Raw genomic sequence first — 27,637 nt, forward strand, 5'->3', positions numbered from 1 at the left:
TCCAGCGATCTGCACAGGCTGGATCGCTGGTGATCATGACAATATGAAAGGCAAAGCCCTATAGATTATCTTATTTTACCAAAATAAAATATGATCATGCCTTGATTTTTTATGATTTAATTAGGACAGTAGGGTCTGACTTTGCTTAGACAAAGGTCTTGTCAATTAAGTCATGGTGCATTGGAAAAATAATGAATATTGTGTATGACTCCCATAAGCTTGGAAGACTGCATCCACACATCTCTGCAATGACTCAAATAACTTATTAATAAAGTCATCTGGAATGGCAAAGAAAGTGTTCTTGCAGGACTCCCAAAGTTCATCAAGATTCTTTGGATTCATCTTCAGCGCCTCCTCCTTCATCTTATCCTGACATGCTCAGTAATGTTCATGTCTGGTTACTGGGCTGGCCAATCCTGGAGCATCATGTCCTTCTTTGCTTTAGGAACTTTGATGTGGAGGCTGAATTATAAAAAGGAGCGCTATCCTGCTGAAGAATTTGCCCTCTCCTGTGGTTTGTAATGTAACAGGCAGCACAAATGTCTTGATAACTCAGGCTGTTGATGTTGCCATCCACTCTGCAGATCTCTCGCACTCCCCCATACTGAATGTAACCCCAAACCATGATTTTTCCTTCACCAAACTTGACTGATTTCTGTGAGAGTCTTGGGTCCATGCCGGTTCCAATAGGTCTTCTGCAGTATTTTTTGATGATTGGGATGCAGTTTGACCCAAAAATTGACCTTCTGCCACTTTTCCAAATAATCAACTAGAAGTCAAGTTATTATTTGTTATTAGTCTTATTATATATTATTTGTTACTTTTGTTACTTAGTTTATTTGTTACTTATATTATTATTTATTTGTCTTACAACTAGGATCAATGACAAGACTTTTGTCAGGTAGAGTAAGTGAATTGAAAAAACTGAATTGGGCGTAGTGTATTATGAGTGTGTGTGTAAATGAGTGTGTATGGGTGTTTCCCAGTACTGGGTTGTGGATGGAAGGGCATCTGCTGCATAAAACATATGCCGGAATAGTTATCGGTTTATTGCGCTGTGGCGACCTCTGAAATAGAGACAAAGTCAAAGGAAAATGAATGAATGAATAAAATCTAACAATTCTTAACAGAATTAGGTAATGAAGTGAACTTAATGTGTTAATTAAATTAAAGAAATTAATATAAAGAAAAGGCCACAACACAACTCACTTCCAACCACTAACTAAATAATACAAAAACAGTTATAGGAATAAAGTCTTCAGCAAAACATGGCCTGAACCACTGTTTCTAAGAACAGACAGTTTTGCTTGCTGTGGCTCTCTAATTAAAGAAAATTAACTAGTAATGTAGTGTCACTGCACATCACAAATTTATTTAGGGGATAAACAATTAAATTAAAGATAATTTGAAAAAATGTGACCGATGGGATCCACACAAAGCATATGCATTCACTTGAGATGGTTCACCCAAAAATGAACATTCTGTCATTATTTACTCACCCTTCAATTGTTTCAAACCTTTATGAGTTTCTTCTGTTGAACACAAAGGAAGCTATTTTGAAGAATGGCAGTTGCTGGCACCCATAAACTTCAATATTAATTACTTTCCTATTATGGAAGTTGAATATCTTCTTTTGTGTTTATCAGAAAAAAAAAAACCACATGATTTTAAAACCACATGAGAGAAAATAAATTGAGGTAATTTGAATTTTGGGGTTATCTATCCATTTAACAACCTTGTAATTGTAGCCTCTCATTAAGTCTGCCTTTTTCCAATTTCACAATGGATGAAATAAAAAAATAAATTTAGGCCCAATCTCAATTATACCCCTTAGCCCTTCCCTTACTCCTACCCCTCGTTTTGCGTGCTCATGTGAAGGGGTAGGGGTGTCCCAATTCTCTTTATCTTGAAGGCGTAGGGCTAAGGGGATGGGCTAGATAGCCCTTGAAATGGAGATTTTCCAGGACCACACTAGAAACCAAGGGGTAAGAAAATTTCCCAGACTACACCAGCTACAACAGTAACATGGCTACACACGGAAGTCAGGAGATGCACAAATTTAATGATTTTTTTGCATTATTAAGAATTTTTGCATATGTAGCATAATATGTAAGCATATGTATTAATACATTTATAACTGCGTTCGTGTTTTATAAAAATCCATAATAATAACTCTAAATAATAAATAATAATAACAAAATAATTTCACATCTGACACTCGATGTCACTTGAATCCCCTGTCAGAAAAGTCTAGTGGCTGGGAATGAGCTTTTTACAGTGTCTGCTATAATGTTAATGTTGTTTTTGGTGTGTTTACATTGATGAATATGGCCATAGTGTAAATGCACAGTACAGTTACGAACTTATTGCCACGTTATATTGTTATGATAACGTTGCCTTCAGTGATTTCCTGAAGATAAATAACAAAAAATAATGCAACTGGAATAACTACAGCAGTCGCCGTTGTGGATCTCATATGAAGCTAGAGATCGCGGTGACATACAGTATGGTGATGTGTGCAGATGTTGTAGTGGTGTCCCATTTCTAAGGAGTAAATTTTGAAGCCCTTCCCCTTCACACTGTTTCAAGGGCTAAGGGGTAGGGGTGAACAAAATAGAATTGGCGTTGGGCCTTAATTCTGAAAACCAACTCTTGCACTCTATAATAAATGCCAAAACACATGGTAACAATACTGAAAATGTACATTTTAATTTATTCATTTAGCTTTTATGTTTTTTCCCCAAGAGACTTTAAAATGAGGATAATAGAAGCACCTCAAATTACAAGAAAAGCAGCAATATGTAGATGCAGTGATGAGACTTAGTTAGTTTAGCATTGTGCATGGCTGCGTCCGAAACCGTCTACTACTCAGTAGGTACTGCATTTGAATTTAACCGTACTACTTGGCCGTTAGAAAAGTACGTTCTACACAGTATGAATGTGTTGCATTATGAATGGAATTCGGCCGTGTTACATCCGCCATTTTAACATGATCACCCACATCACGTGACCTACCCACGTCAGTTGCATCACTTCACTCCCATTCTTGAATTTTCTCGTGGGGCATCATGGGATAGCGCAACGTGCATGGGATGCGCACTTCAAAATCTCGCCGGAAGTAGTAGGTCATCTGGGTACTTCTCGCATACTGATTTTCAAATTCTATGAATTTGGACATACTACTCGGCTCGCATACTGATTTTAGCGTACCATACAGTGTGGAAGTATGCTGTTTCGGACGCAGCCCATTTTTTTAAACAAACCAGCTGGACAGATGAAGAACAAACTGATGGATAAAGAATGAGTAAGTGAGAGTGCTGAGTGCTGAATGTCAGAGGACTGAGTGTTGATGGAACAGGTACGTGTTCAGTCGTTTAATAAAAGTTTGATTTGAATTCTTAAAAAGCTTCTTAAAAAATGAAAAAAATCTGAAACTCAGCAATGTTTAAATAAAGATGCATACTGTATATGAATGCATGGTGGGCTTTTAGAGTTTTATTGCAATAAATTACTTGTGATTTTATCTAAATGCATTGCTTTATTTATGCTTGCATGATTATGTGTGCTCTTCTCACCCTCTCTTTAGACCACAACTCTGATTGGCCTGTTGAAGACTGCCCGACTGCTCCGATTGGTCCGTGTGGCTCGTAAGCTGGATCGATACTCTGAGTATGGAGCGGCTGTTCTTATGCTCCTCATGTGTATCTTTGCACTCATTGCCCATTGGTTGGCTTGCATATGGTATGCGATCGGCAATGTGGAGAGGCTCTATCTGGACCACACCATTGGCTGGTTAGATAATCTGGGCATATCCATCGGCAAGCAGTACAACATAAGTGATGACGCCTCAGGCCCCTCGATCAGGGACAAGTACGTGACAGCGCTGTATTTCACATTCAGCAGTCTGACCAGTGTGGGCTTCGGAAACGTATCACCAAATACCAACTCAGAGAAGATCTTCTCCATATGTGTCATGCTCATTGGCTGTGAGTATCAATGAGATCACCAGTACAGCAAACAAACACACTATACCAGTGTTTCTCAACCACATCCCTGGAGGACCACCTGCTTTGCACATTGTATTTTCTCCTTAACCAAACACACCTAATTAAAATCATTAGCTCCTTAACTGAAACTGAAAGACCTGAAATGGGGGTGACAGACTGAGACATCCAAAACATGCAGTGTGGGTGGTCCTCCACGAGCATGGTTGAGAAACACTGCACTACACTATCTTCACACACGAGTTTAGGTTTGTTTGTGGGGGCTTTCTATACACACGGTTTTTATACTGTAAAAGTGTATATTTTGTCTTCTCAACCCAATTCTACCCTTAAACATAAACCTCACACAAAATATTCTGCATGTTTACATCGTCAAAATACTTCATACTGTATGATTTAGAAGCTGTTTCACTCATGGGAAACTAAAAAGTTCTACTTGTGTGGACAGTTGATCCCCATAATGTAGCAAATACCACTTACACATACACACTCCAATACACATATACACACTCGCAATACACACTTCACTCGCTCTGCACGTTTCCTACTGCTGGTTCTGTGTGTGTGCGCGATCTGTCACTCACAGACACACCTTTTTCTGTCAAAATGCGTCTGACTAGTTTCTGAAATGAAATCTCCTAAAATGTCCAGGATTCGGGTTTTACTTTGGCTTTCTAAAGTTACCTTTATTTGCATGTGCTTTTGCATCACCTTTTTGCAGCTGACTGCGTGCTCACAGCCACGAGAGAAACATTAAATGATTAATCATTTAATAACCTAACAAAATGACATCTATATTGGCTGCAAAATATTTTTTAGAAATGGCTAATCAACTAATTTGACTAAATTTAAATAATCTGCACTTTTTATTCTAGTAAGTATTATAATATTTAGTAATAATTTATATGTTGTATAATTGTTTTCTGATATTTATTTCTCATTTACTATATATTTCATTAATTTAATTATGTTAATATATTACATACTTTATACATATCTAAAATGCTTTGGCAATACTGTAAATGTCAAGCCAATAAAGCAACTTTAGAGAGAGAGAGAGAGAGAGAGAGAGAGAAAGAGAGAGAGAGCGCGAGGCCGAGTGCACTTTACCTGTCAGTGGGTGCACATGGCTCCTAAATAGCATAAAATAAGAAAAATAGTGGATTTCTTTCCTTTCAGCCTTTTTTTTAACTTTAACTCATTGAAAAGGAAAGGTGTCATAATAAATAAAAATATAGTTAAAAATCACATAATTTTTTTATTTGTCACATGTAGTTGACCATTTATGTGTTGTGGGTAAAAGGTGTGTTTCAATCTGACTACCACTGCAAGTATATTTCAAACCTGTGGGAAGCACTGAGATATATATTAGGGGTGTGACGTGATCTCAGGCTGCGAAATCTCGTGAGACTAAATTGCAATTTCTCATTGAGTTGAAAAGTTGTCTTGTGAGTTGTGATGTTATGATGGAGTGTGAGGGTAAATTTAACACTGACGGTCTAAGGATTTGATCTGCTTTGCACACACCTGGCAACCCGGACTGCCTCTATGTTGCGTATCACTCGTTTGCTTGGGCGGGTCTGACATAACCCACTTTTTTCACTGGAGTTCAAAGGTTACCGCGTCGAGAAGCAAATCATCGTAAACACAAATCAAATTAAGATGTGAAATGTTCCTATTTTAGTTGCATTATTGAAGTGTAGTACAGACAAGTAAACTCTGTAATCAAACTATCACCATCATGTAGGACTTTTAGCCGCGTTTTGTGACAGGATAAGCCAAACACATGGCTGTTTGACACTATTCTCTGCAACTACCGAGTCAGTAAAGCACCACAGACACACAGATCTCCTCTGTCTTTGTGTACTCACAAACCAAGAATTAGCATAAAATTGGATGCTAAACACACATAGACACACACATATGTAATCATATTACATTTATACTAATTTATTAATACTTTTTTATTATTAAACAAATGTTAATCAGATAAAAAATTAATATAAAACATTATGTAATCCCTCATTTTTTTAAATTAAGAAAACAAATTAATGATTAAACATTTTAATCCTAAATATAACATTTTAATAACTATTTAGCACCAAATCAGCACGTTAGAATGGAAACTGAAGGATCATGTGATTAGGAATGATGCTGATGCATTATTAAAAGTTAAAATAGACATTTATTTGAAAGTTTTACAGTATCTTGTAGATCTTTCTAGCAAAAAAATGTTAACACTTGTTGTCTTTATATTTTAGCTCTGATGTATGCTAGTATCTTTGGGAATGTGTCCGCTATCATTCAGCGACTGTACTCGGGAACAGCTCGGTACCATCTGCAGATGCTCCGGGTCAAAGAATTCATTCGCTTCCACCAGATCCCCAACCCGCTGAGACAAAGACTCGAGGAGTACTTCCAGCACGCTTGGACATACACCAACGGCATCGACATGAACATGGTACGAGTCTGGCTCTTTTCCCTGACTTTGAAGTTCTGTCATTGCATAAAGACATGCACTGATCTGTTAGCATGTACTGTTTGTGCGTGTCAGTGTGTTAGCAATGTCACACAGTATTAATGTGAAATGTGTTCATGTGTCTACGCAGTGATCTGATATGCATTGTCTCTTTCTTATACGCACTCAAACGGACTGTCTTCAACACCCTGGTGAGCAGGAGGTATAGATTAATGTTTCATCAAAAAGCTAAAGTCTTTCTTTCTGAAATGTTTCCTATGATGTCTGTATATTTTTAAACTGTGCCTTTTATGAGGTAAGCATAGTCTAAAAATATAATAGCTAGTCAAGCTAGGAATTTAATCAAAGTTGGGCCAATTGATACTTCTGCATCAAGTCCATGCGGTAGGCCATACCCTGACCTGTAAAAAAATTTAATCATACATTCCAACAATGCTGAGAGCAAGATCTATTATTGGGCGATTTATTAACCTTGACTAGTTTGGGCGGGGCTGAGAGTCAAGGGGGCGGAGCAAGGCTGGTGGCACAAGTCTTAAGTACCGCAGAGGAGCTCCAAATACATACCTGTCAACCCTGCTGTTTTTTCCGGGATTCTCCCGTATTTTATCATTCCATCCCGATATCATCCCGTTTAAGTATTTTCATATTTTTTTCCCTGTATTTTTCATCTTTTTATGAAAAGTTCAAATGTAGCATTAAAGAGCTGATCTCAAATGTTAAGAGCTATTCAAGAGAACTATGCTTTTGGATTATTTTGGCTTGAAAGCATGTTGAAATTAATATAAAAATGGCAGCATTCATTTTATTTCCATTAAAGCTATGCATTCATCGTCGCTAGGGCTGTGTGATCAATTTAAATTGTATCGAAATCGCGATTTGAACATGCGTGATTTTCAAATCGCCTAAAAGCACAATTTACCTACAGAATACTATTTGAACCAATCATAATGCAGCACGCCTAATCAGAGAACGAGAACAGGAAACTAAATAGCCTGTTTGGGGATAATGAGTTCAGCCAGGCCCGGCGCCAGGATGTCAAAATTGAGGGGGCATTTCAATCCAATGTGGGGGGGGGGGGGGGGGGGGGGGGGATTGGGGGGGCACTAGACTTGGTGATTGCTTTTGGTACCTTTTATTTCTTTCATTTAGTCTATTCACTTATTTATTACTTTGCATTACTGCCTAAGTTACTGACTTAAGGCAGTAATATAATAGAAATAGTATTATAGGAATAATAGTATACACAGTTGCGCTATTACTAATTTTATCAATGAAGGTAATGCAACGATACCGTTTACAGTAACGCAGACGGATCATGGCTTCAGCGCCAAACGAGTGCTTTAAATAATATTTAAAAAAAATAAAAGTTTAAAGTTTTAGATAAAGACATTAAACTATGCCCACACATGCAAGCTAACCCACTATTTAAATAAATTGTATAGTATAATAAAATAATAGTAGCTAAATGTGTTACATTTTATGGCATTAGTGTAGCAAAACAGAGAGTGTCTCTACCTACTGTACTTCAAAAAATTTGAAATTAAGTTATTACCATTATTACCTTGGATAACACGCAACTTAATAGGCTATATAACTTTTATTATAATTTTTTACGTAGAAATAATGGGGTAAAATAGTGGGGGGGGGGTTCGTGAAATTGTCCGGTTGACGTTTAAAAAAAAAAAAATAACGCCACTATAAACCATTAGGCTACTAGGCCTACCCGTAACTTTATTTATTTATTTAGACTATTTAAATAACTTATTTTCAGGTTACATTTTCTATTTTAGGTCCATGAGCTACAATTCAAAATAAAATCGACATGCTAACTGTATTTAAGCCGTTAAAATAGGCCTACAGTATATTTTCTGGTGTTTAATTTTGCATGAGCAAATAGCAGTACAGCCTATGTTGCGTATTTTTTAAAGATTCAGATCATTCAGCCTGCCTGCAGCGCATGTGAGAGGTGGATCCGCGGCAAATCAAACTTACTCATGCACTATATATATTCATTTATAACACTGTAAGCCTGACTTCGCAGACCAGTCATCTTTAAAGATATTTTTTAAGTGTCCTATCTTGAGACTGCTGCTGCATAATGGGAGGTTTCTTTTCACAACTGTAAGTGCACTTTAGTAATTTGATAATAAAAGCAAACATTCAAAAGGATTCTGCGTTTTGTCAATTTATAGCTTAATTTTAATATTAATAATAATAAATATATAGTGTAGACTACTGTGAGACTGTGCAGTCTCCAACTAAACATTTTTATAGGCTACTCTAATATTAATCTCTAACCAAAAAACTGAATGTAAAAATGACAGGCAGGTGCGTTTCTGCTAAAATTCATTTAACGACAAATTTCTATAGTGTTTTTTTCTTTTAGAGCTGAAGAGAGTTGTATTTAAAGAATTAGTTAACCAAAATAAAAAATGAATTAGGCTGCTTGCCTTCGTGTCATCCACTAGTCCAGTTTTCTCCCGAGTGAGTTTAGAGTGCGCCTCCGCATGCGCGTTTATACGGGCACACCCTGACCTTACGTGGGGACCAGATCTCTGCACTATTGCTTTAATTTCACAATTTTTAAAATTAATTTGCTTTTGCATATTATAAAATATCTAAATTAATGACAGAGAGAATTTTCAGTTTTGAGTGAACTAATCCTTTATGAAAACTGAAGGGGCACAAATTCTTTCTGAGGGGGCAATGCCCCCTTTTGCCCCCTCATAGCACCGGGCCTGAGTTCAGCACAGGAGGACGTGGTGCCCAAAAAAGTGTGATGTGGGATTACTTTGGATACAGGAAGGCTGATGTATCGCAGAACCAGGTAATTTGTGAAACCTGTCAGTCACATAACGCGTCTAATAGCCTGTGGAAAGCTCGAGTGCATCACTTCCTTCAGCATTTTCAACGTGCTTTGCACTTGCGCTTCTTTGTTGTTTGTCATTGTAAGGTGACTATCAACTGTTTTGAGAATGACAAACTAACAAAACGTTGTGAAAATTATTTCACTGTAGTGTCACAAAGAGGTCTATGCATGGCACAAAAAAAAGGAGGGACACTTAGAAAAGTACACACAACTACTTCTGATGTAATTGTTTTCCTTTGTAAATATGTTTCAGATTCACACTGTTAAACATCTGTGTGTCAAATTCGGGATTAAAATCGAAATCACAATATTGTTCAAGAAAATCGTCATAGGTTTATTTTGCCCATATCGCACAGCCCTAATCCTTGCCTTTCCTATATAACGGTGCTGACTAACGGACGCGCTTCGTATAAAGACACTGTTCCCACATCAGCTTCTGTACATGCGATTTGAAGAGGAGCGAAAGTGGACAGTTTGGGATTTGGCTGTGTGTTTAAACAGACAAATACACTTAATAATATGTAATCATGTCCATCCTGGCGTGTTATATTTTAAACACAAATTATTTTATCTTAACAAAAGTAATCAAATGCTTTCATTATAGATCTGTGGATTCTAAGGGACACCTCTGTTATCAAACAAAACAGTGGATCAAAATGAGAGATTCACTATTCTTCACTAAATAACTATAGTAACTTTAATCGATGTTTCAAAACAGTGAATAAAAAGTTAACAAGATTTTATAACTTGATTTAATTTCTGTATACGCCATTGATTTTAATAAGGCTAAAAGTTTTATTTTATCTTCAATATTTTCTAATGTTTACTGTGTATTCTATATTTTAAAAGTAATTTCCTCCCCATATTTGTAATGGCTTTACTAGGCTTATATACAATTAAACTGCTCTGAATGAACAGATTAAAGAGTTTGGGGTCGTTTTTGGCCCGTTATCACTGAGTGGTACGGTACGGTACTGTTCAGTATGCTTTTATGGCCGTTTTCACTGTCTCTTTGGGGGGGTGGGGTGTATCCCATATTTTTACATCCCAATGTTGACAGGTATGCAAATGGATACTTTTGTATTGTGTTCCCGCCTCTTTCTTCCCTGAATGGATTTCTTTCATCTTGAGTGTGACTACTTGAGACTTGAACTACAGCTATTGCGTTGCATGCATTTCCAGTGTAAACTCAAAACACCAGCCAAGAAACTCAACAAATAATTACCCCAATGCCTACTAGCATTTCAGAATTGTAATTGCAGGGCAACATGGACAGCAGACAGAGAACGCAGAAGTAAAAATGCTCACAAAGGCACTGACCGCCGGGTATGGTAATCACGTTATGCAGAAGTATAAATCAGGCTTATTGTTAAGTCAACCCACTAATGCTCACTGATTACGGTCACTCAATACATTTGGTGCAAATACCATTTCAGTTTTTTTTTTTCCTTCAGTTAAATCAGTTTCACTTTGATGAACGTGGTATCATTAAGGCATCAGATTATATGTAGTTAGTCAGAAAGATTCATATATTCCCATGCTAGACTTTTCTAGCTGACGTTCCAAATCCAATTTAAACAAGAAACATAGTGGTTTTTAGGCAATTTGCTTTGAGTTAAACCACAAAAATTGGGAGAAAGCTTAATTGGCAGTTGCATTTTCCTCTGCTTAATGTGCCGTATATCATTTAATGTGAAGCCAAAACAAATCAAAGCCAAAAACAATCCAAAGCAGTAGAAACAAAGGGTCCCGGATGCATTTGTGTTTTGCTTCATCTTTTATGTATTTGCAGTTGAGGGAGATGGGGCTATATTAGCATTGTATAATCTGGGCTGGTAAAAATCTGCAACCGTTCTGCCCTTCAACTCCTCTTGTCTATTGGGAACACTCTTTCTGTTCTGTCCTTTTCTGTCTCTTCCTCTCTCTGCAGGTACTGAAGGGTTTTCCAGAGTGCCTGCAGGCTGATATCTGTCTCCACCTGAATAAAACGTTGCTCCAGAGCTGCAAGGCCTTTCGTGGAGCGACCAAGGGTTGCCTTCGGGCATTGGCGATGCGCTTTAAGACCACCCATGCTCCACCGGGTGACACGCTGGTGCACGGTGGGGATGTTCTCACTGCCCTCTACTTTCTCGCCAGAGGGTCCATCGAGATCCTCAGAGATGACATTGTGGTGGCTATCTTGGGTGAGCATTGAACAATTAAACAAACCTTTAAAAAAAAGGCCCATGCACAACCAGGATGAATTTTGCTCAAGCTTTTTGCTGACATTTAATGCCTTGTGACTAAACAAAGCCCACCAATCTGAGCACACACACCCGATGCACAAAAAAAGCTTATGTAAAAGCTTCATTAAAACAAACAAAAAACGTACCGCATTAAAGACTAGTTAACCAATGCAATTGGAACTTTTATTCACCTACCCGGAACTTGAAGCTTCTGAAATTACATTAAACATGACTTGGTGGCACTCAAGACAAGGTTAAGAAAGTTGATTTATATAGCACATTTTAAACACAAAGGTAATTCAAAGATTAAAGCTGCAATTAGCAAAGAAAGGGACCTCGCAACTGGGCTCACCACCTCGTGGTGGCCTTAGGATGTGGATTAGGGGGCAGATCAGAAAATGCATGCCAGAGTTATAACAACTTCCTAGTAGTAGATGGATGGAAAATACACAAGGACACGAGTTTAGCAATTAATTAGTTTATTCCTCTTATTAGGAGAAAAGAAATGAAGCCAACAAAAGCGAGGCATATATGTGTGCGCTTTGTACAATGCATAAAAAAAACAAACAGAAATATAATCAACCAAAAGTTTCAGGGGAAAAGAAAACTAGAGTGGCGCCAAAGCAAAGAGCTAAACAAAACCAAAAGCCACCTAAACTAGAACACAAGATCCCCTCTAAACTCACTAATGAAAATCAAAATGTGAAAAAGAAACCGAAATCTTCAGCGTATGCGATGCCAATAACATAAACTCCCTGAAATAATAAACATAAATACAAAATGCGGCGCTTATCCACTTACTGTCATGGATTGGTCAGGCTCTCACGACCCCCACTCACGAAGATCACCATCACCTGACTTCTAATGAGCACACAGCTGCATCACATTCACGAGCACCAGATAAAAGCACAGCACTCCAGTCGCTCATTGTCCGGGCTCGTCTCGACGAAAGCGGACAACTGAGCGAACACTCAGCGTAGTCATCCTCAGCTAAAACAAACGATTTACTTACCTGTTCTCTTTGTATTCCTCCTAGTCTTCCTGGTCCTCCCGAATCGTCCTGTCTTCCAGTCCTTCCAAGTCTGTGTCATCCTCTGTCAGCTGTATCTGGTGTGTGCTGTCCATCCTCGTGTATTCCTGTTACCCAGCCACGGAGGAAAAGACCCCAACATCATTCCTGATCCTCCTGGCTATCCTTCATGTGCTCCTTGTTGTCATTTAATAAACACCCTAACGTTTCCTTACCTCTGTCTCCTGTCCGCTTCATAACAGAAGCCCGGACCAATAACGACGACAACATGAGCACCCCCGATCACTTTCAAGAGCTGGTGGACCAGTTGAAGCGGATTCTACAGCCACCAGCTCCACTTTCCAACGCACCACCAGCACCGAGCACTTCCGCCTCCACAGTTTCTTCTTCGGCCCTTCCTTCCAGTCCCATGGCCCGACCAGCGCCCTACTCAGGCGGAGCGGGGGAGTGCAATGGTTTTCTGTTACAATGTTCCCTCATATTCGAAATGCAACCTTCTCTATATCCCACAGATAAGTCGAAGATCGCCTACATCGTATCTCTACTCTCTGGACCTGCACTTAAATGGGCTGAGACGATCTGGAACCAAGCCGGGCCGGTCATGAATTCCATCACTACCTTCACGGAGTATTTCAAAGAGGTGTTTGGACGTTCTGATGGGGAAGTAGCCGCTGGAGAGCAGCTGTATCATCTAAAGCAAGGTACTCTATCTACACAGGAATATGCTCTCCGGTTTCGCACTCTAGCAGCTGCAAGTGGATGGAATGAGAGATCGTTGTTGACCACGTACCGGCTCGGCTTGGAACCCACTCTCCGAATCCAACTGGCCACATTAGATGATACAATGGGTCTGGAGAGATTCATCCAACATTCTCTCCGATGTTCCGATCGTCTCCGTTCCTATCAACAGGACACCATCACCCCCTCGTCTGCACTCCTCCAATCGCCTGAGTCAACAGCCTCTCCAGAACCAGAACCCATGATAATAGAGTCTGGAAGACTGACATCAGCGGAACGACAGAGGAGGCTGACCCGGGGTCTGTGTCTATACTGCGGTGTCAGTGGACACACCCGTATGGAGTGTCCCCTTCGTCCCATTCGGACTTCAGTGAGTGTATTCAGTACGAATATTGAACAATGTAAACCACTTACTACCACCGTACAAATAACTACTGCCTCTATTTCTCTCCTTGTCACAGCCCTCATCGACTCCGGGTCAGCAGGGAACTTCATCTCCCAATCCCTCTGTCGTCAACTCCACCTCCGTACTGAGGCGTCCTCGCATATATACCAGATACAACCGATAACCCAGTGCACTCGATCTTCGACCCGTATCCATCGACAATGCGAAGACATCCTTCTTCAAGTGGGGTTGTTACATCAAGAGAGGATTCAATTTCTGGTTCTGGAGGGTGCAAATATGGACATCATTCTAGGGCGCCCGTGGCTGGTGAAGCACGATCCCATCATCTCTTGGGGCACAGGAGAGATAAAGAAATGGGGATCTGGATGTACACCTGCCTGTTTTCCAAATCTCCCTCTTCAAGGTCGGAACCCCATTTCTTTGTTTGCAACATCGGTCGAGAGCCCTCCTGAGAAGCAGTCTATCCACATTCCTAAGGAGTACAGCTCCTTTCATGATGTCTTCTGCCCCAAGAGAGCTTCCCAGCTACCGCCGCATCGGCCATGGGACTGCGCGATCGACCTAGTTCCAGATGCCCAGTTGCCAAGAGGTAGGATCTACCCGCTCTCGCTTCCAGAGAATCAGGCAATGGAAGATTACATAAGGGAGGCTCTGAGTCAGGGGTACATACGTCACTCAAAATCACCAGCCGCCTCAAGCTTCTTCTTTGTGGCCAAGAAGGACGGAGGGCTGCGTCCATGCATCGACTACAGGGTCCTAAATAACGGTACAGTAAAATACCGATATCCCCTTCCTCTGGTACCAGCCGCTTTGGAACAGCTCCGAGAAGCTAAAGTCTTCACTAAATTGGACCTCCGCAGCGCGTATAATCTGATAAGAATACGTGAGGGGGACCAATGGAAGACAGCATTCGTGACCCCTACTGGCCACTATGAATATGAGGTCATGCCTTACGGTCTGGTCAACGCCCCCTCCGTATTCCAAAACTTCATTCATGAAGTCCTCCGGGAGTTTCTTCACCACTGTGTAATAGTGTACATAGATGACATCCTCATTTACTCCCGGAGTGAGGCCGAACATCGCCAACACGTTGCGGAGGTCCTACACACATTGAGAGAACATCACCTCTACCTCAAAGCGGAGAAATGCTCATTCCACCAGAAGTCGATTCATTTCTTGGGATACATCATTGACCAAACCGGTATACGTATGGATGGGAAGAAAATTGAGGCTGTTCTATCCTGGTCAGAACCCACTTCCATTAAGGAGCTCCAGAGGTTTCTTGGGTTTGCTAACTTTTATAGACGGTTTATCAAGGACTACAGCAGGATTACATCACCTCTCACTAATCTCCTCAAGGGTAAACCCAAAGGACTGGAGTGGACCAAAGAAGCAGCCGCAGCCTTCCGCCTTCTTAAGAAGGAGTTCACAAGGGCCCCACTCCTGACTCATCCTGACCCAAATCTTCCTTTCGTGGTGGAAGTGGACGCATCCACCACCGGCGTCGGGGCAGTATTATCTCAACATCATGATACACCGCCCCGACTGCATCCCTGTGCCTATTTCTCTCGGAAGTTGAGCCCGGCGGAGCAGAATTACAGCATAGGAGACAGGGAGCTTCTAGCAATCAAGCTAGCCTTGGAGGAGTGGCGTCACTGGTTGGAGGGAGCCAAACATCCGTTCCAGGTGATCACAGATCACAAAAACCTCCAATACATCAAAGAGGCCAAGAGACTATGTCCACGTCAAGCCAGATGGTCACTTTTCTTCTCACGTTTTGATTTCTCCATTTCCTATCGTCCAGGACCCAAGAATCTAAGAGCAGACGCTCTCTCTCGTTTACACGAGCATCACGATCATGAAGAACTCCCAACAAAGATTCTTCCCGAACACATCTCCATTTGTCCGATCACCTGGAACGCTCCTCCAGTCGTTGCCACTCCGGAAGCCCCTGCTCCGCCGGGATGCCCTCCTCATCGGCAGTTCATACCACCTGAACACCGGGTAGATCTGATCCACTCCTTACATACCTCGCTAGGCACTGGACATCCAGGGATCAACAATACTCTCTCGCTAGTATCCCAACGATTCTGGTGGCCAAACATGGCAAGGGATGTGAGGCAATATGTTCAGGGCTGTAAGGACTGTGCCCAATCCAAGAGCCCACGTCATCTACCCGCTGGAAAGCTCCATCCCTTGCCGATTCCGAACCGTCCCTGGTCACACCTAGGAGTGGACTTTATCACTGACCTCCCTTCGTCAGAAGGTAATACCTGTATTCTAGTCATAGTAGATAGATTCTCAAAGTTTGTCAAACTAATCCCTCTGAAAGGTCTTCCCACAGCCTTTGAAACTGCCGACAATATCTTTAATCAAGTCTTCAGGTCATTTGGTATTCCAGAAGATATTGTGTCGGACAGAGGTCCACAGTTCATCTCACGTCTATGGAAAGCCTTCTTCAAGCTCCTAGGTGTGGCCGTCAGCCTCTCTTCTGGATATCATCCCCAAACCAACGGGCAGACAGAGAGGAAGATTCAGGAGGTGGGACGGTTCCTGAGGACCTTCTGCAGTGGTCACCAGAACTCCTGGAGCCAGTATTTGGGCTGGGCAGAATATGCCCAAAATTCACTGCGGCAACCCTCCACCGGACTCACGCCATTCCAGTGCGTCCTGGGCTTCCAACCACCGCTCTTTCCCTGGGATGGCGAACCATCTGATGTCCCCGCAGTGGATCACTGGTTCCGGGAGAGCGAGAGAGTCTGGGACGAGGCTCATCAACATCTGCAGAGGGCAGTCCGTCGAAGCAAGGTAACCGCCGATAGGAGAAGGTCTGAAGAACCCAGATACACACCCGGACAAAAGGTGTGGCTATCCACCCGGGACATACGCATGCGACTGCCCTCTCGCAAGTTAAGTCCCCGATTTGTTGGTCCCTTCACCATCGTGGAACAGGTTAACCCCGTCACCTACAAACTACAATTACCCTCTCACTACCGTATTCACCCTACATTCCACGTATCACTCCTGAAACCCTATCACGATCCTGTTCTTCCCTCCACAGAGCCTGACCACGAAGAGGAACCCCCTCCTCCACTGCTCCTAGAAGAAGGAGCCGTCTACGCAGTGAAGGAGATCTTGCGTTCCCGACGTCGTGGTGGCCAGTTGGAGTACCTGGTGGACTGGGAAGGGTACGGCCCCGAAGAAAGGACATGGGTTCCCAGAGCTGATATTCTCGATCCTAGTCTCATGGTGGAGTTTCATGAGAGCCACCCTGAGTTCCCAGCGCCTAGAGGCAGAGGGAGACCACCACGGCGTCGGAGGTGTCGGCCCTCAGGAGCGGGCCCTGGGGAGGGGGGTACTGTCATGGATTGGTCAGGCTCTCACGACCCCCACTCACGAAGATCACCATCACCTGACTTCTAATGAGCACACAGCTGCATCACATTCACGAGCACCAGATAAAAGCACAGCACTCCAGTCGCTCATTGTCCGGGCTCGTCTCGACGAAAGCGGACAACTGAGCGAACACTCAGCGTAGTCATCCTCAGCTAAAACAAACGATTTACTTACCTGTTCTCTTTGTATTCCTCCTAGTCTTCCTGGTCCTCCCGAATCGTCCTGTCTTCCAGTCCTTCCAAGTCTGTGTCATCCTCTGTCAGCTGTATCTGGTGTGTGCTGTCCATCCTCGTGTATTCCTGTTACCCAGCCACGGAGGAAAAGACCCCAACATCATTCCTGATCCTCCTGGCTATCCTTCATGTGCTCCTTGTTGTCATTTAATAAACACCCTAACGTTTCCTTACCTCTGTCTCCTGTCCGCTTCATAACACTTACCTAGTGTTTCTGAATAATATAGATACCTATGGCCAAAATGTATGTCGCGCGACTTAGTAACCTATTCCTTTTTCCCCAAAAAGGAATGATAAACTCTTTAACCATATTGAATTAATTTACATTGGTGTATAATTATTCAGAGACACGGAACAAAACATACAGCATAATCAGAAGCGAGCGAACACAAATCAACAAACACACACACACACACACACACACACACACATACACACACACAGCCCCTCTCAAACAATGCGTGCCGGTCGAATTTTAAGTCCGCAGAACGAAAGCCTGATTGGTCCACGAGGAAACGCCCTAATGAGGAATGACAGGCTCGGGATCCAATCAGCAGGTACCTGGGAGAGAGAAAATAGCGGAACAAAATGTGATAGGGCGAGACAAAGAGTGAATGACAGAGAAGGAGAGCGAGAGCGAGGGGAAACAAGCAAGAACAGAGAGGGAGAAAGCACAAAAATACAAACTCCCACGGACCGTAACATCAACAATCATCGATAAACCAATCAGATGAATCCAAGCCTACAAATAGCCCATTTTGTCATACTTCCCTTCATTTTTGAAGAATCCCCCCATCCACCTTTCCCAATTTCCTTCTGTACCAGGGGGAGTTCTCCAGATCTACCTAATTTCTGATCACTATATGACCAAGCAGGAGCCCTGAGCTCAATTATCTCCAAGCTCAGGGTTCTCTCCCGGGACATCATACCAAACCTGCAATTAGTATCAAGCAATAGCTAAGTGTGAACTCTTAAAATGGTCTTCAAAGATCACAGTGAATGAGAAATTACATGACTGATTCTGAGCTGCATGTAATCCAGTTTTATTTCCTGCACAAACATACAGTATGTAGGTCTATAACAACTTTGCAATTTCAAATTTGAGCTTGAAGTTGTAACAGAAGCCAACAAGAGTTTAGTTTTTGTTGTCAATGTATCAGAAATACTATGTCCCCTATGATACACCCAGTGCAATAAGGCGCAAGACGTGTTTGACGCAATTTGTTGCTATTTTCAGACCAGCGCAACCCTATTTTTCACATTTTGTGCAACATTGTTTAAATAGCAAATCCATTTGCGCCACTTTGTAGACTCATCGGTGTTCAGGTCTATAAAGGAGGTGTGTTAGGGCGCATTATTGCCAGGCTGCTACTTTGAGGAACTTAAGTAGACCGTGCCATTGACCATCTAAGAGTTCAAATGTCGCAAACATTTTTATTTTCTACATAAATTTAAAAACCATTGCCTCCAGGCCTTCTTCATGTCCGGGGGGCTTTTTTCAGTTTATTTATGACAATTTGCATTTTTATTATAATGTTATTATTATTAGCAGTATTATTTATTATATGAATATTTATATTTGTTTTTAAAAAAACTATTTAGATGTGTCCACCTGTCAGGCTTTGGAGATGTATGCATCACTATATGGGGCATAAGAGTAGGACGTGTGTTTGGATATAACTCAGTTTTTTTATTATTGTTCATTTGTTTGTTTGCTGGAAATTAGAACTGAATTCAGAAACAGTTTTGAAACAAACCTTTGCACTTAACAAACGAAATACTAATGGATGTCTTCAGTGTGTACAGGACAGTTTCCTTATCCATAAAAGTAAAGGAGTAAAGTAAAGAGTAAAATTAAAGTAAAAAGAAAGTAAAGAGGCCGAATGGAGGAGGCTCATTCTTTATCCTCGCTACAGATGGTCTGTTTAACTGTTTTCTGGCTAGTGAAGCGTTCAGTTTTTCCACTTACAAAGTCCGCCATGTAAATAGCAAATGCGCCATAGTCCGGTGCAACTGACACTTAAAGGAAATGGGAGATGAGACTCTGATTGGTTTAATGCATGTTATACTCAAAACACACCCAGAACTCATTTAAGAGAATAAGCACAACCCTGTTAGACCATGCACAAGGATGCAAAGTGTATTTTTCCATCCTTAAAATAGCAAAAAAAGGATTCGGACATGCTTTTAATGCTTTTGCGTCATGCACTTTAGACTTTGTGCATAGATTGTTAAATTAGAGCCCTATGTTTTCTGTTCTGTTAAAAGAAAGATGACTGTGCTTGTTGTTTTGAAGGATGAGGAGTCAGGTTCAAATTGATTCAGTAAAATCGATACCATTGTTATTGTTTGTATCAATGTGTTTACAAGTGCGGGGAAAGACCCCAGAGCTGAATTTCAGATATTATATTTGGCTTGAAGTTTAAGTAGTAGACCAAAAGGCTCAGCCATCTGATCAATCACATGAGAGTATGCTTGAACGGAAGTTTCTTGAATAATCCATTTCAGACATTGTAAGAAAAGTAGTGTAGCTGCAGCGCATATTAGGAAAAAAAATCTTTGTATTTTGACTCAGTGTAAACCTATTATTAACTAATTTAGAAACCTTAAAAATAGCATAATAGGGACACTTTAAAATGGATTTTGTTCGTTGACTTTCCCACATAGTCACCATCAGTCCTTTGATTATCCAGGACAAACCATTAGGCTTCTCCACAACACATTACTTGAAATGGCCTTGGTGAATATTGCTCTATAAATCTTTCATCAAAATTGAATAGCTTCTATGAAATTACTTCTCTCTTTTTTTGGTCGTGAAATCAAGGCCGTACAAAAAGGGAAAATAGCATTTCATAATCGATCATAGTTCAGCACGCAGGCATATCTAATAAAGATTAAAGGTTTGCCTTACAATATTTCAAGCTGAATAATTTGATAAGTGATTGCTGCTCGTACCATCTAAAATCCTGGGCATCTAAACAGGAAGATGCTATAAGAGGAAGTTATGCTATATAAAAGAAAATCACAGTGCTTAAGAAATGAACAAATACATCATGGATGGATATTCAGTTTAAAAGGCCTTTCTTAAATCATATAAAAATTCATTTAACCATTTGTGGCCTGGGGACCATGGCGTTTATTGCTTATAAATGTTTGATCATTTCCCATTTCCTGGTCTCATAACTTAAGTTAAAAAACCCATGCCGTTTAGTGCAATGATCAAAACACTTGTTTTTAGTATTACATTTTATGAAAAATAATCATGTTATGATTCTTTTTATTAAAGTGTACAGTTTGATATATCCTGCAACATAAGCTGAAGTTTTGTCATTCAGTGTAATGCTGATTCTCTGTTAAATGTCATTTATGTTTCCAAACAGGAAGTATTCATAAATGTAGCTGAAAACAGTAATTGTTGGCCTCAAGTTGTCACAAACGCTAAGCAAGCATGTCAGGGAGCATCAGAATGAAACGCTTATTATTTTTCAACATCTGCTTCTGTTGTCATTTACTCCGGAAAATTATTCAAACTTATTTAACTATGCAGACTAATACTTACAACTGTCATTCGGTTGAACAATCCATGATCATTCAGCATAATGGACGCTGAATTTATGTAAAAATGAAACAACATACTTCTTCTGACCTGTGCTTATTAAAATAGGTTTTTGTCACAAGCCTGTGCTGGCAAGAGATTTATGACAAGAGTTTCAATTCTTTTAGGGCTGTATTTTGGATTCCATTCTGATTCCTACTTTAGTTCTGGAATCGATGGACTTCATTTTGAGAATTGATTTCTCATTGATATTGTGATTTATTTTTTACTTTTTTTATATATTTAAACCTTGCCAGTAGTAATTAATCTCAATTATTTACTGTTGCATGCAATATATTGTGTTAAAAATGCATGTACACAACTGTCAAATAGAAATGGCAAAATCTACATTGAAATAAGCATAGCATTACAGCACTGAACTACCGTAAGAGCGTGCTGTTTATCTGTCAATAATATGTGCTGGGGGTTTTTGTTATAAAATCAGCAGGCTTTTAGCACTATTTCAGCATGGAAAAAAGAAAAATAAAGAACTTTTTTTATTAACTAAGATAACACTTCACATCATACTTTCTTTTATGTATTCAAAGTGGAGCTCAAAACCTTATGTTATGGACTGTAATTCATTTTTACCATGCAATGCAAAAGCAAGCAGTTTATAAGAGTACATACAGTACAACAAACACAATTTAAATGTGTGTCTTCTGTAGAAAAAGTAACTTAACTTAAACTTAAACACCATATAATTAAATTAATGAAATGTAATATTTACCAAAATATGTTTGCATAGTCTTATTATTTGAATATTTCAGCATAACATGCCATTATTAGCTATTAGAAGTTACGCAATGGTATAAGTGAACCATAAATATGGTCATTTGAACTAGTTCATTGAAGCTAACCAAATCTAATGTTCAATCTAAATGTTTTCTCTAATCATTATTAGCAAGTGATGTCTTACCAGTATTAGCAAGAGAGAGTCAAATTAACTTTGAACTTTGGAATCAACTCTCAGAATCGATTCTTTTTGGAATGAACTGCCGGCCCTAAATTTTTTATGTAAACTTCTTGCCAAAGTGATGAAAACAAATCTTTTAAAGGACAATGGTAATATATTAAGATACAGTATCAGTTCCCAAATAGTGAATATCAGAATACTATACTATGTAAAGTAGGCTGTTGTACAATGAAATGTGATATTTACCAATATACGTTTACATTAGTCTATTATTTGAATATTTCATCATGACATACTATAATCCGCTGTTAGAATTTATGCAATGGTATTAGTGACTCATAAATATGGTCATTTGAACCAGTTCATTGAAGTGAACCATTCGCATCTGTTCACTTAAATCTGATGATTAATCTAAATATTCTATTTAATCATTATTAGCAAGTGACTTCTTATCAGTATTAGCAAGAGAGAGTCAAATCAGTTCTTTTAAACTGAATGAGGACTCGATTCTCCTTAATGGAATGGATTCCGAACTTTGAAATCAACTCTCAGGATCGATTCTTTTTGTAATGAACTCCCAGCTTTAAGTCCTTTTTATGAAAACATTTAGCCAAAGTGGTGAAAGCTAATGTTTAAAGCATTAGGGCAAAATATAAATATACTGTATCAGTGCCCAAATAGCTGAATATCGGAATGCTATAGTATGTAAAATTGATTTTTGTACAATTAATTGTAATATTTATCAATATATGTTTACATTAGTCTACTGTATTATTTGAATATTTCAGCCTGACATACCATAATCAGTTATGCAGTTATGCAATGGTATAAGTGAACCATAAATATGGTCATTTGATCCAGTTCATTGACCAAATTATCCATTTGAATCTGTTCACTTAAATCTGATGATTAATCTAAATATTCTATCTAATCATTATTAGCAAGTAACGTCTTATCAGTATTAGCAAGAGAGAGTCAAATTAATTCTTTTAAACTGAATGAGGACTCGATTCTCCTTAATGGAATGGATTCCAAACTTGGGAATCAACTTTCAGAATCGATTCTTTTAGGAATGAACTCCCAGCTTTAAGTCCTTTTTATGAAAGCTTCTTTCCAAAGTGGTGAAAACAAATCTTTTAAAGCTCAATGGCAGAATGTAAAGATACAGTATCAGTGCCCAAGTAGCTGAATGCTATGTAAAATGGGTTGTTGTACAATAAGGCACTTAAACACTCATCTAAATGTAATAAAAACAGCTCAGAGGCTCACAGGTAATAAAAGATTTAATGAAAGAAGTTCTGTCCTTCGTTCAAGGATATATCTCTCGTGATGAGCTTTTATAGATGGAGAGAGACAGATATAAAGGAAAGCCGAGAGAACGAGTGAGCAAAGGGTTGTAATTAAATAAGACGACGCAGGAATGAGAGTGACAGCGATGTGGTGCGTGTTTCCCTTGTTCATTAGATTTGCGAGGTGTCACTTAGTGTGACAGAGAGCCCCGGGTGACAGTGTTGGTTTCATTATTTACGACACATTTATTAAACTCGTGCACCGCGCATGAGTCTCCAGCCACTTCGGTGCAAACCGGCAGGTGGAGCAGGGTAAGGCGAATTTAAATGGCCCATCTCTCTTCCTACGCACACCGACTTTAGCAGAATAAGGCCAGAGGAAGAAAAAGAGACACACACTTACACACTCATGCAACTCAGCAGAAAGTCACTGCATGAAATCTGCTGAGAGAAGCTTCCTCCAGTTTCGTATGTATTCTTAGGTCTCGGGTTGAAGAATCACAGCCTCAGCAAGAATGCTGTTGTCTTACGAAAGTGTTGCAGGTGGACACTTCATCATTGTGCACTAATTCTGGCTCAGGCCTGGACTCTGGCACTCTAATATCATACTGATATAGGCTCACCTCGGATAATGTACAATATGCAGTGCCGATTGCTTTAGCTGCGACCCTGAGCCGGATTTAGATGCGGTGGCAGGTGGCTGCTGCCCAGGAGCCTGCCGTTTGTTTGTCAGGTCTGACCTTTGATATGTATCACTGCAGAAATGTGCTGTCAGGCCTCGACTTTTCTGCTGGCACACGTCTTTAAGAAGCTGCCAGGAGACTTGCAGGAAATAAGTATGCAAGTTATATCTTACCTAAATTGTGAGTTTGGAGTAAATGGAAGGATGTTTCCACCATTTTAATTTTTTTATTTTTGTGATTAATTCATATGCATGAAACAATCTTATAATATGATATAATATAATATAATATAATTATATTTTATTTTATTTTATTTTATTTCATACAGCTAAAAAATTTAAACATCAGTTGGTGTGGCAGTGTCTTAACTTTTCTTAGGTTAGCTTTAACATCATCAATAGTGCAATACTTAGTTTATAATAAGAATATAGCCAATAAAAAAATCAAATGAAAAACGAGATGGAAAAGGATTGTTGACAGATTGTTGAGCACTGTTGTGTCCTGCATTGTTCTTGTCTGAAATATAACGACACATTCAGCTATGAATTGATATGAGTTGATATAAAGAAGGATTAGTGGAAGCAGATTACTGGGAGGTATATTTCAATGCTGCAGATTTCATAATCTACCAATATTACACTGTTTTCAGTGTTTGAACTATGTAACAACTTTAAGTACCGAGCTGAAAACTTAGCTGGAAGCTTTTGAACTAATATAAAAAATGTAAATTACAAATGGGCCTAAATTTAATTTGTATTGGTAAAAAATGTTGGTTAAGTTACGATATTTGTTGTTGTTGTTGTTGTTGTTGTTGTTGTTGTTGTTGTTGTTGTTGTTGTTGTTGTTACGTTTTCAACATAAAATAATATGCTGTTTAGACATTTGCACATTCACTTTATTATTTCGGTATATTTGTTATTCATTTCAGTACACCAAATTTTGTATAATTTATTAGATTAATCTTATTTCATAGTATTACTGATTATTATAGAATTATTAAGTCCTATTTGTATTTGTTTGGGTTTTTTTATACTCATCTGTGTTTAAAATCTGAATTTTTTAATTATTACTTTTTAATTTTGTGAATTTACTTTGTAATAGGTTTTTTTCTCTGAATTTTAAGTGAAAGGAGTGTTTCATAAACCTCATTGGGAGTTTGTTAAATTTTTCCTTTAGGATTCTGGGTAACTTTAAGAGTTGTCTACTTGTACTGTATATCTGTATCACAAATTGCATTTCATAAATGACATGTTTGTGGATAGATAGATAGATAGATAGATAGATAGATAGATAGATAGATAGATAGATAGATAGATAGATAGATAGATAGATAGATAGATAGATAGATAGACAGACAGACAGACAGACAGACAGACAGACAGACAGACAGACAGACAGACAGACAGACAGACAGACAGACTGAACTGCATAGATAAAGAGAGAGACAGACAGACAGACAGACAGACCTGCATGGAGATTAATAGACACAGTGTTGATTTTCTATCTGTACCCAATAGTTCACATTTTAAAATGGAGGAAACTTGCTTTCCTACTTAGCCTTTGTCTGTTCCCTCCATTGTTCATTGCATTATGTTCTCTTCCCTCTGTTCTCCTCTGATCACTTTACGCCCACCTCTCAGGTAAGAATGATATTTTTGGAGAGATGATTCATCTCTACGCCAAGCCCGGGAAAGCCAACGCAGATGTTCGAGCGCTGAGCTACTGCGACCTGCACACCATCAACAGAGAGGATCTGCTGGAGGTTCTGGACATGTACCCTGAATTCTCAGACTACTTCCTGTCCAATCTGGAGCTCACGTTCAACCTGCGGGATGAAAACGGCAAGGTATTTACTGACTGCTCAAATTAAAAGATGAACATAAAAGGTGAAAATATAATAAGATTCCTCCTTCCACATTCCATATTGAAAGCTAAGAAAAACAACACTAATTAACAAACTATGAGCACAATGATAATAGTATAATTTATGAATGTCAGACTGGCAGTTCACTGTGGTTTAGCGTTTCACTTTTCCACATTTTTCTATCTTACAGCCTTACTCCAAAAAGGGATTAAATTAATTTATTTCCTCAACATTCTCCACACAATACCACATAATGACAATGTGAGAAAAGAGTTTTTTAGTTTTTTATTAAAAATACAAAACCTGAAAAATCACATGTACAGTTGAAGTCAGAATTATTAGCTCCCCTGTTTATTTTTTTCCACAATTTCTGTTTAATGGAGAGAAGATTTTCAACACATTTCCAAATATAATAGTTTTAATAATTTATTTGTTTTATCTTACCATGATGACAGTAAATAATATTTGACTATATATTTTTCAAGACACTTCTATACAGCTTAAAGTGACATTTAAAGGCTTAACTAGGTTAATTAGGTTAACTAGGCAGGTTAGGGTAATTAGGCAGGTTACTGTACAATAATGGTTTGTTCTGTAGACTATCGAAAAAAATAGCTTAAATGGGCTAATAATATTAACCTTAAAATGTTTTTTAAAAAAATCAAAAACTGCTTTTATTCTTGCCAAAATAAAACAAATAAGACTTTCCCCAGAAGAAAAAATATTATCAGACATACTGTGAAAATTTCCTTGTTCTGTTAAACATCATTTGGGAAATATTTAAAAAAAGAAAAATAAATTCAAAGGGGGGCTAATAATTCTGACTTTAACTGTACATAAGTATTCACAGCCTTTGCTCATGTTGATGCACCTTTAGCAGCAATTACAGCCTCAAGTCTTTTTGAATATGATGCCACCAGTTTGGCACACCTGTCTTTAGGAATTTTTGCACATTCCTCTTTGCGTTACCTCTCAAGCTCTATCAGATTGGATGGGAAGCGATGGTGTACAGCCATTTTCAGATTCAGAGATGTTCAATAGGATTTATGTCTGGGTTCTGGCTGGGCCATTCAAGGACATTCACAGAGTTGTTGTGAAGCCACTCCATTGATATTTTGGCGGTGTACTTTGGGTCATTGTCCTGCTGGAAAATGAACCGTCGCCCCAGTCGGAGGTCAAGAGCACTCGGAAGCAGGTTTTCATTCAGGATGTCTCTGCACATTGCTGCATTCATCTTTCCCTCTATCCTGACTAGTCTTCCAGTTTCTGCTGCTGAAAAAGATCCCCACAGCATGATGCTGCCACCACCATGCTTTACTGTAGGGATGAAATTAGCCTGGTGATGAGCGTTGCCTGGTTTTCTCCAAACATAACGCCTGACATTCACTCCAAAGAGTTCAATTTTAGTCTCATGAGACCAGAGAATTTTGTTTCTTATGGTCTGAGAGTCCTTCAGATGTCTTTTGGGAAATTCCAGGTGGGCAGTGGCTTCCGTCTGGCCACTCTACCATACAGGTCTGATTGGTGGATTGCTGCACAGATGGTTTTCCTTCTGTAAGGTTCTCCTCTCTCCACAGAAGAATGTTGGAGCTCAGACAGAGTGACCATCGGGTTATTGATCACCTCCCTGACTAAGGCCCTTCTCCCCTGATCACTCAGCTTAGATGGCTGGCCAGCTCTAGAAAGAGTCCTGGTGGTTCAAAACATCTTCCACTTATGGATGATGGAGGCCACTGTGCTCATTGGAACTTTCAGCCTTGTGCCTCGAGACAATCCTGTCTCGGAAATCTACCGACAATTCCTTTGTCTTCATGCTTGGTTTGTGCTTTGACATACACTATCAACCCTGGAACCTTATATAGACAGGTGTATGCCTTTTCAAATCATGTCCTATCAGCTGAATTTACCAC

At 39.5% G+C, this 27,637-nt stretch overlaps 1 protein-coding gene across 1 annotated transcript in view; it reads left to right on the forward strand.

Moving 5' to 3' along the window:
• kcnh7 (potassium channel, voltage gated eag related subfamily H, member 7) overlaps positions 1 to 27,637 on the forward strand; it is a 179,247-nt gene that overhangs the window by 131,198 nt on the left and 20,412 nt on the right. The window contains exons 8-12 of the mRNA XM_056459566.1: positions 3,587 to 3,986; positions 6,266 to 6,465; positions 6,683 to 6,685; positions 11,283 to 11,535; positions 25,504 to 25,709. Of these exons, the coding sequence (XP_056315541.1) occupies positions 3,587 to 3,986; positions 6,266 to 6,465; positions 6,683 to 6,685; positions 11,283 to 11,535; positions 25,504 to 25,709 (1,062 nt within the window). The remainder of the gene's footprint in view (positions 1 to 3,586; positions 3,987 to 6,265; positions 6,466 to 6,682; positions 6,686 to 11,282; positions 11,536 to 25,503; positions 25,710 to 27,637) is intronic.

This window comes from Danio aesculapii, chromosome 6, assembly GCF_903798145.1.
Source record: "Danio aesculapii chromosome 6, fDanAes4.1, whole genome shotgun sequence".
Lineage (NCBI taxonomy): Eukaryota > Metazoa > Chordata > Actinopteri > Cypriniformes > Danionidae > Danio > Danio aesculapii.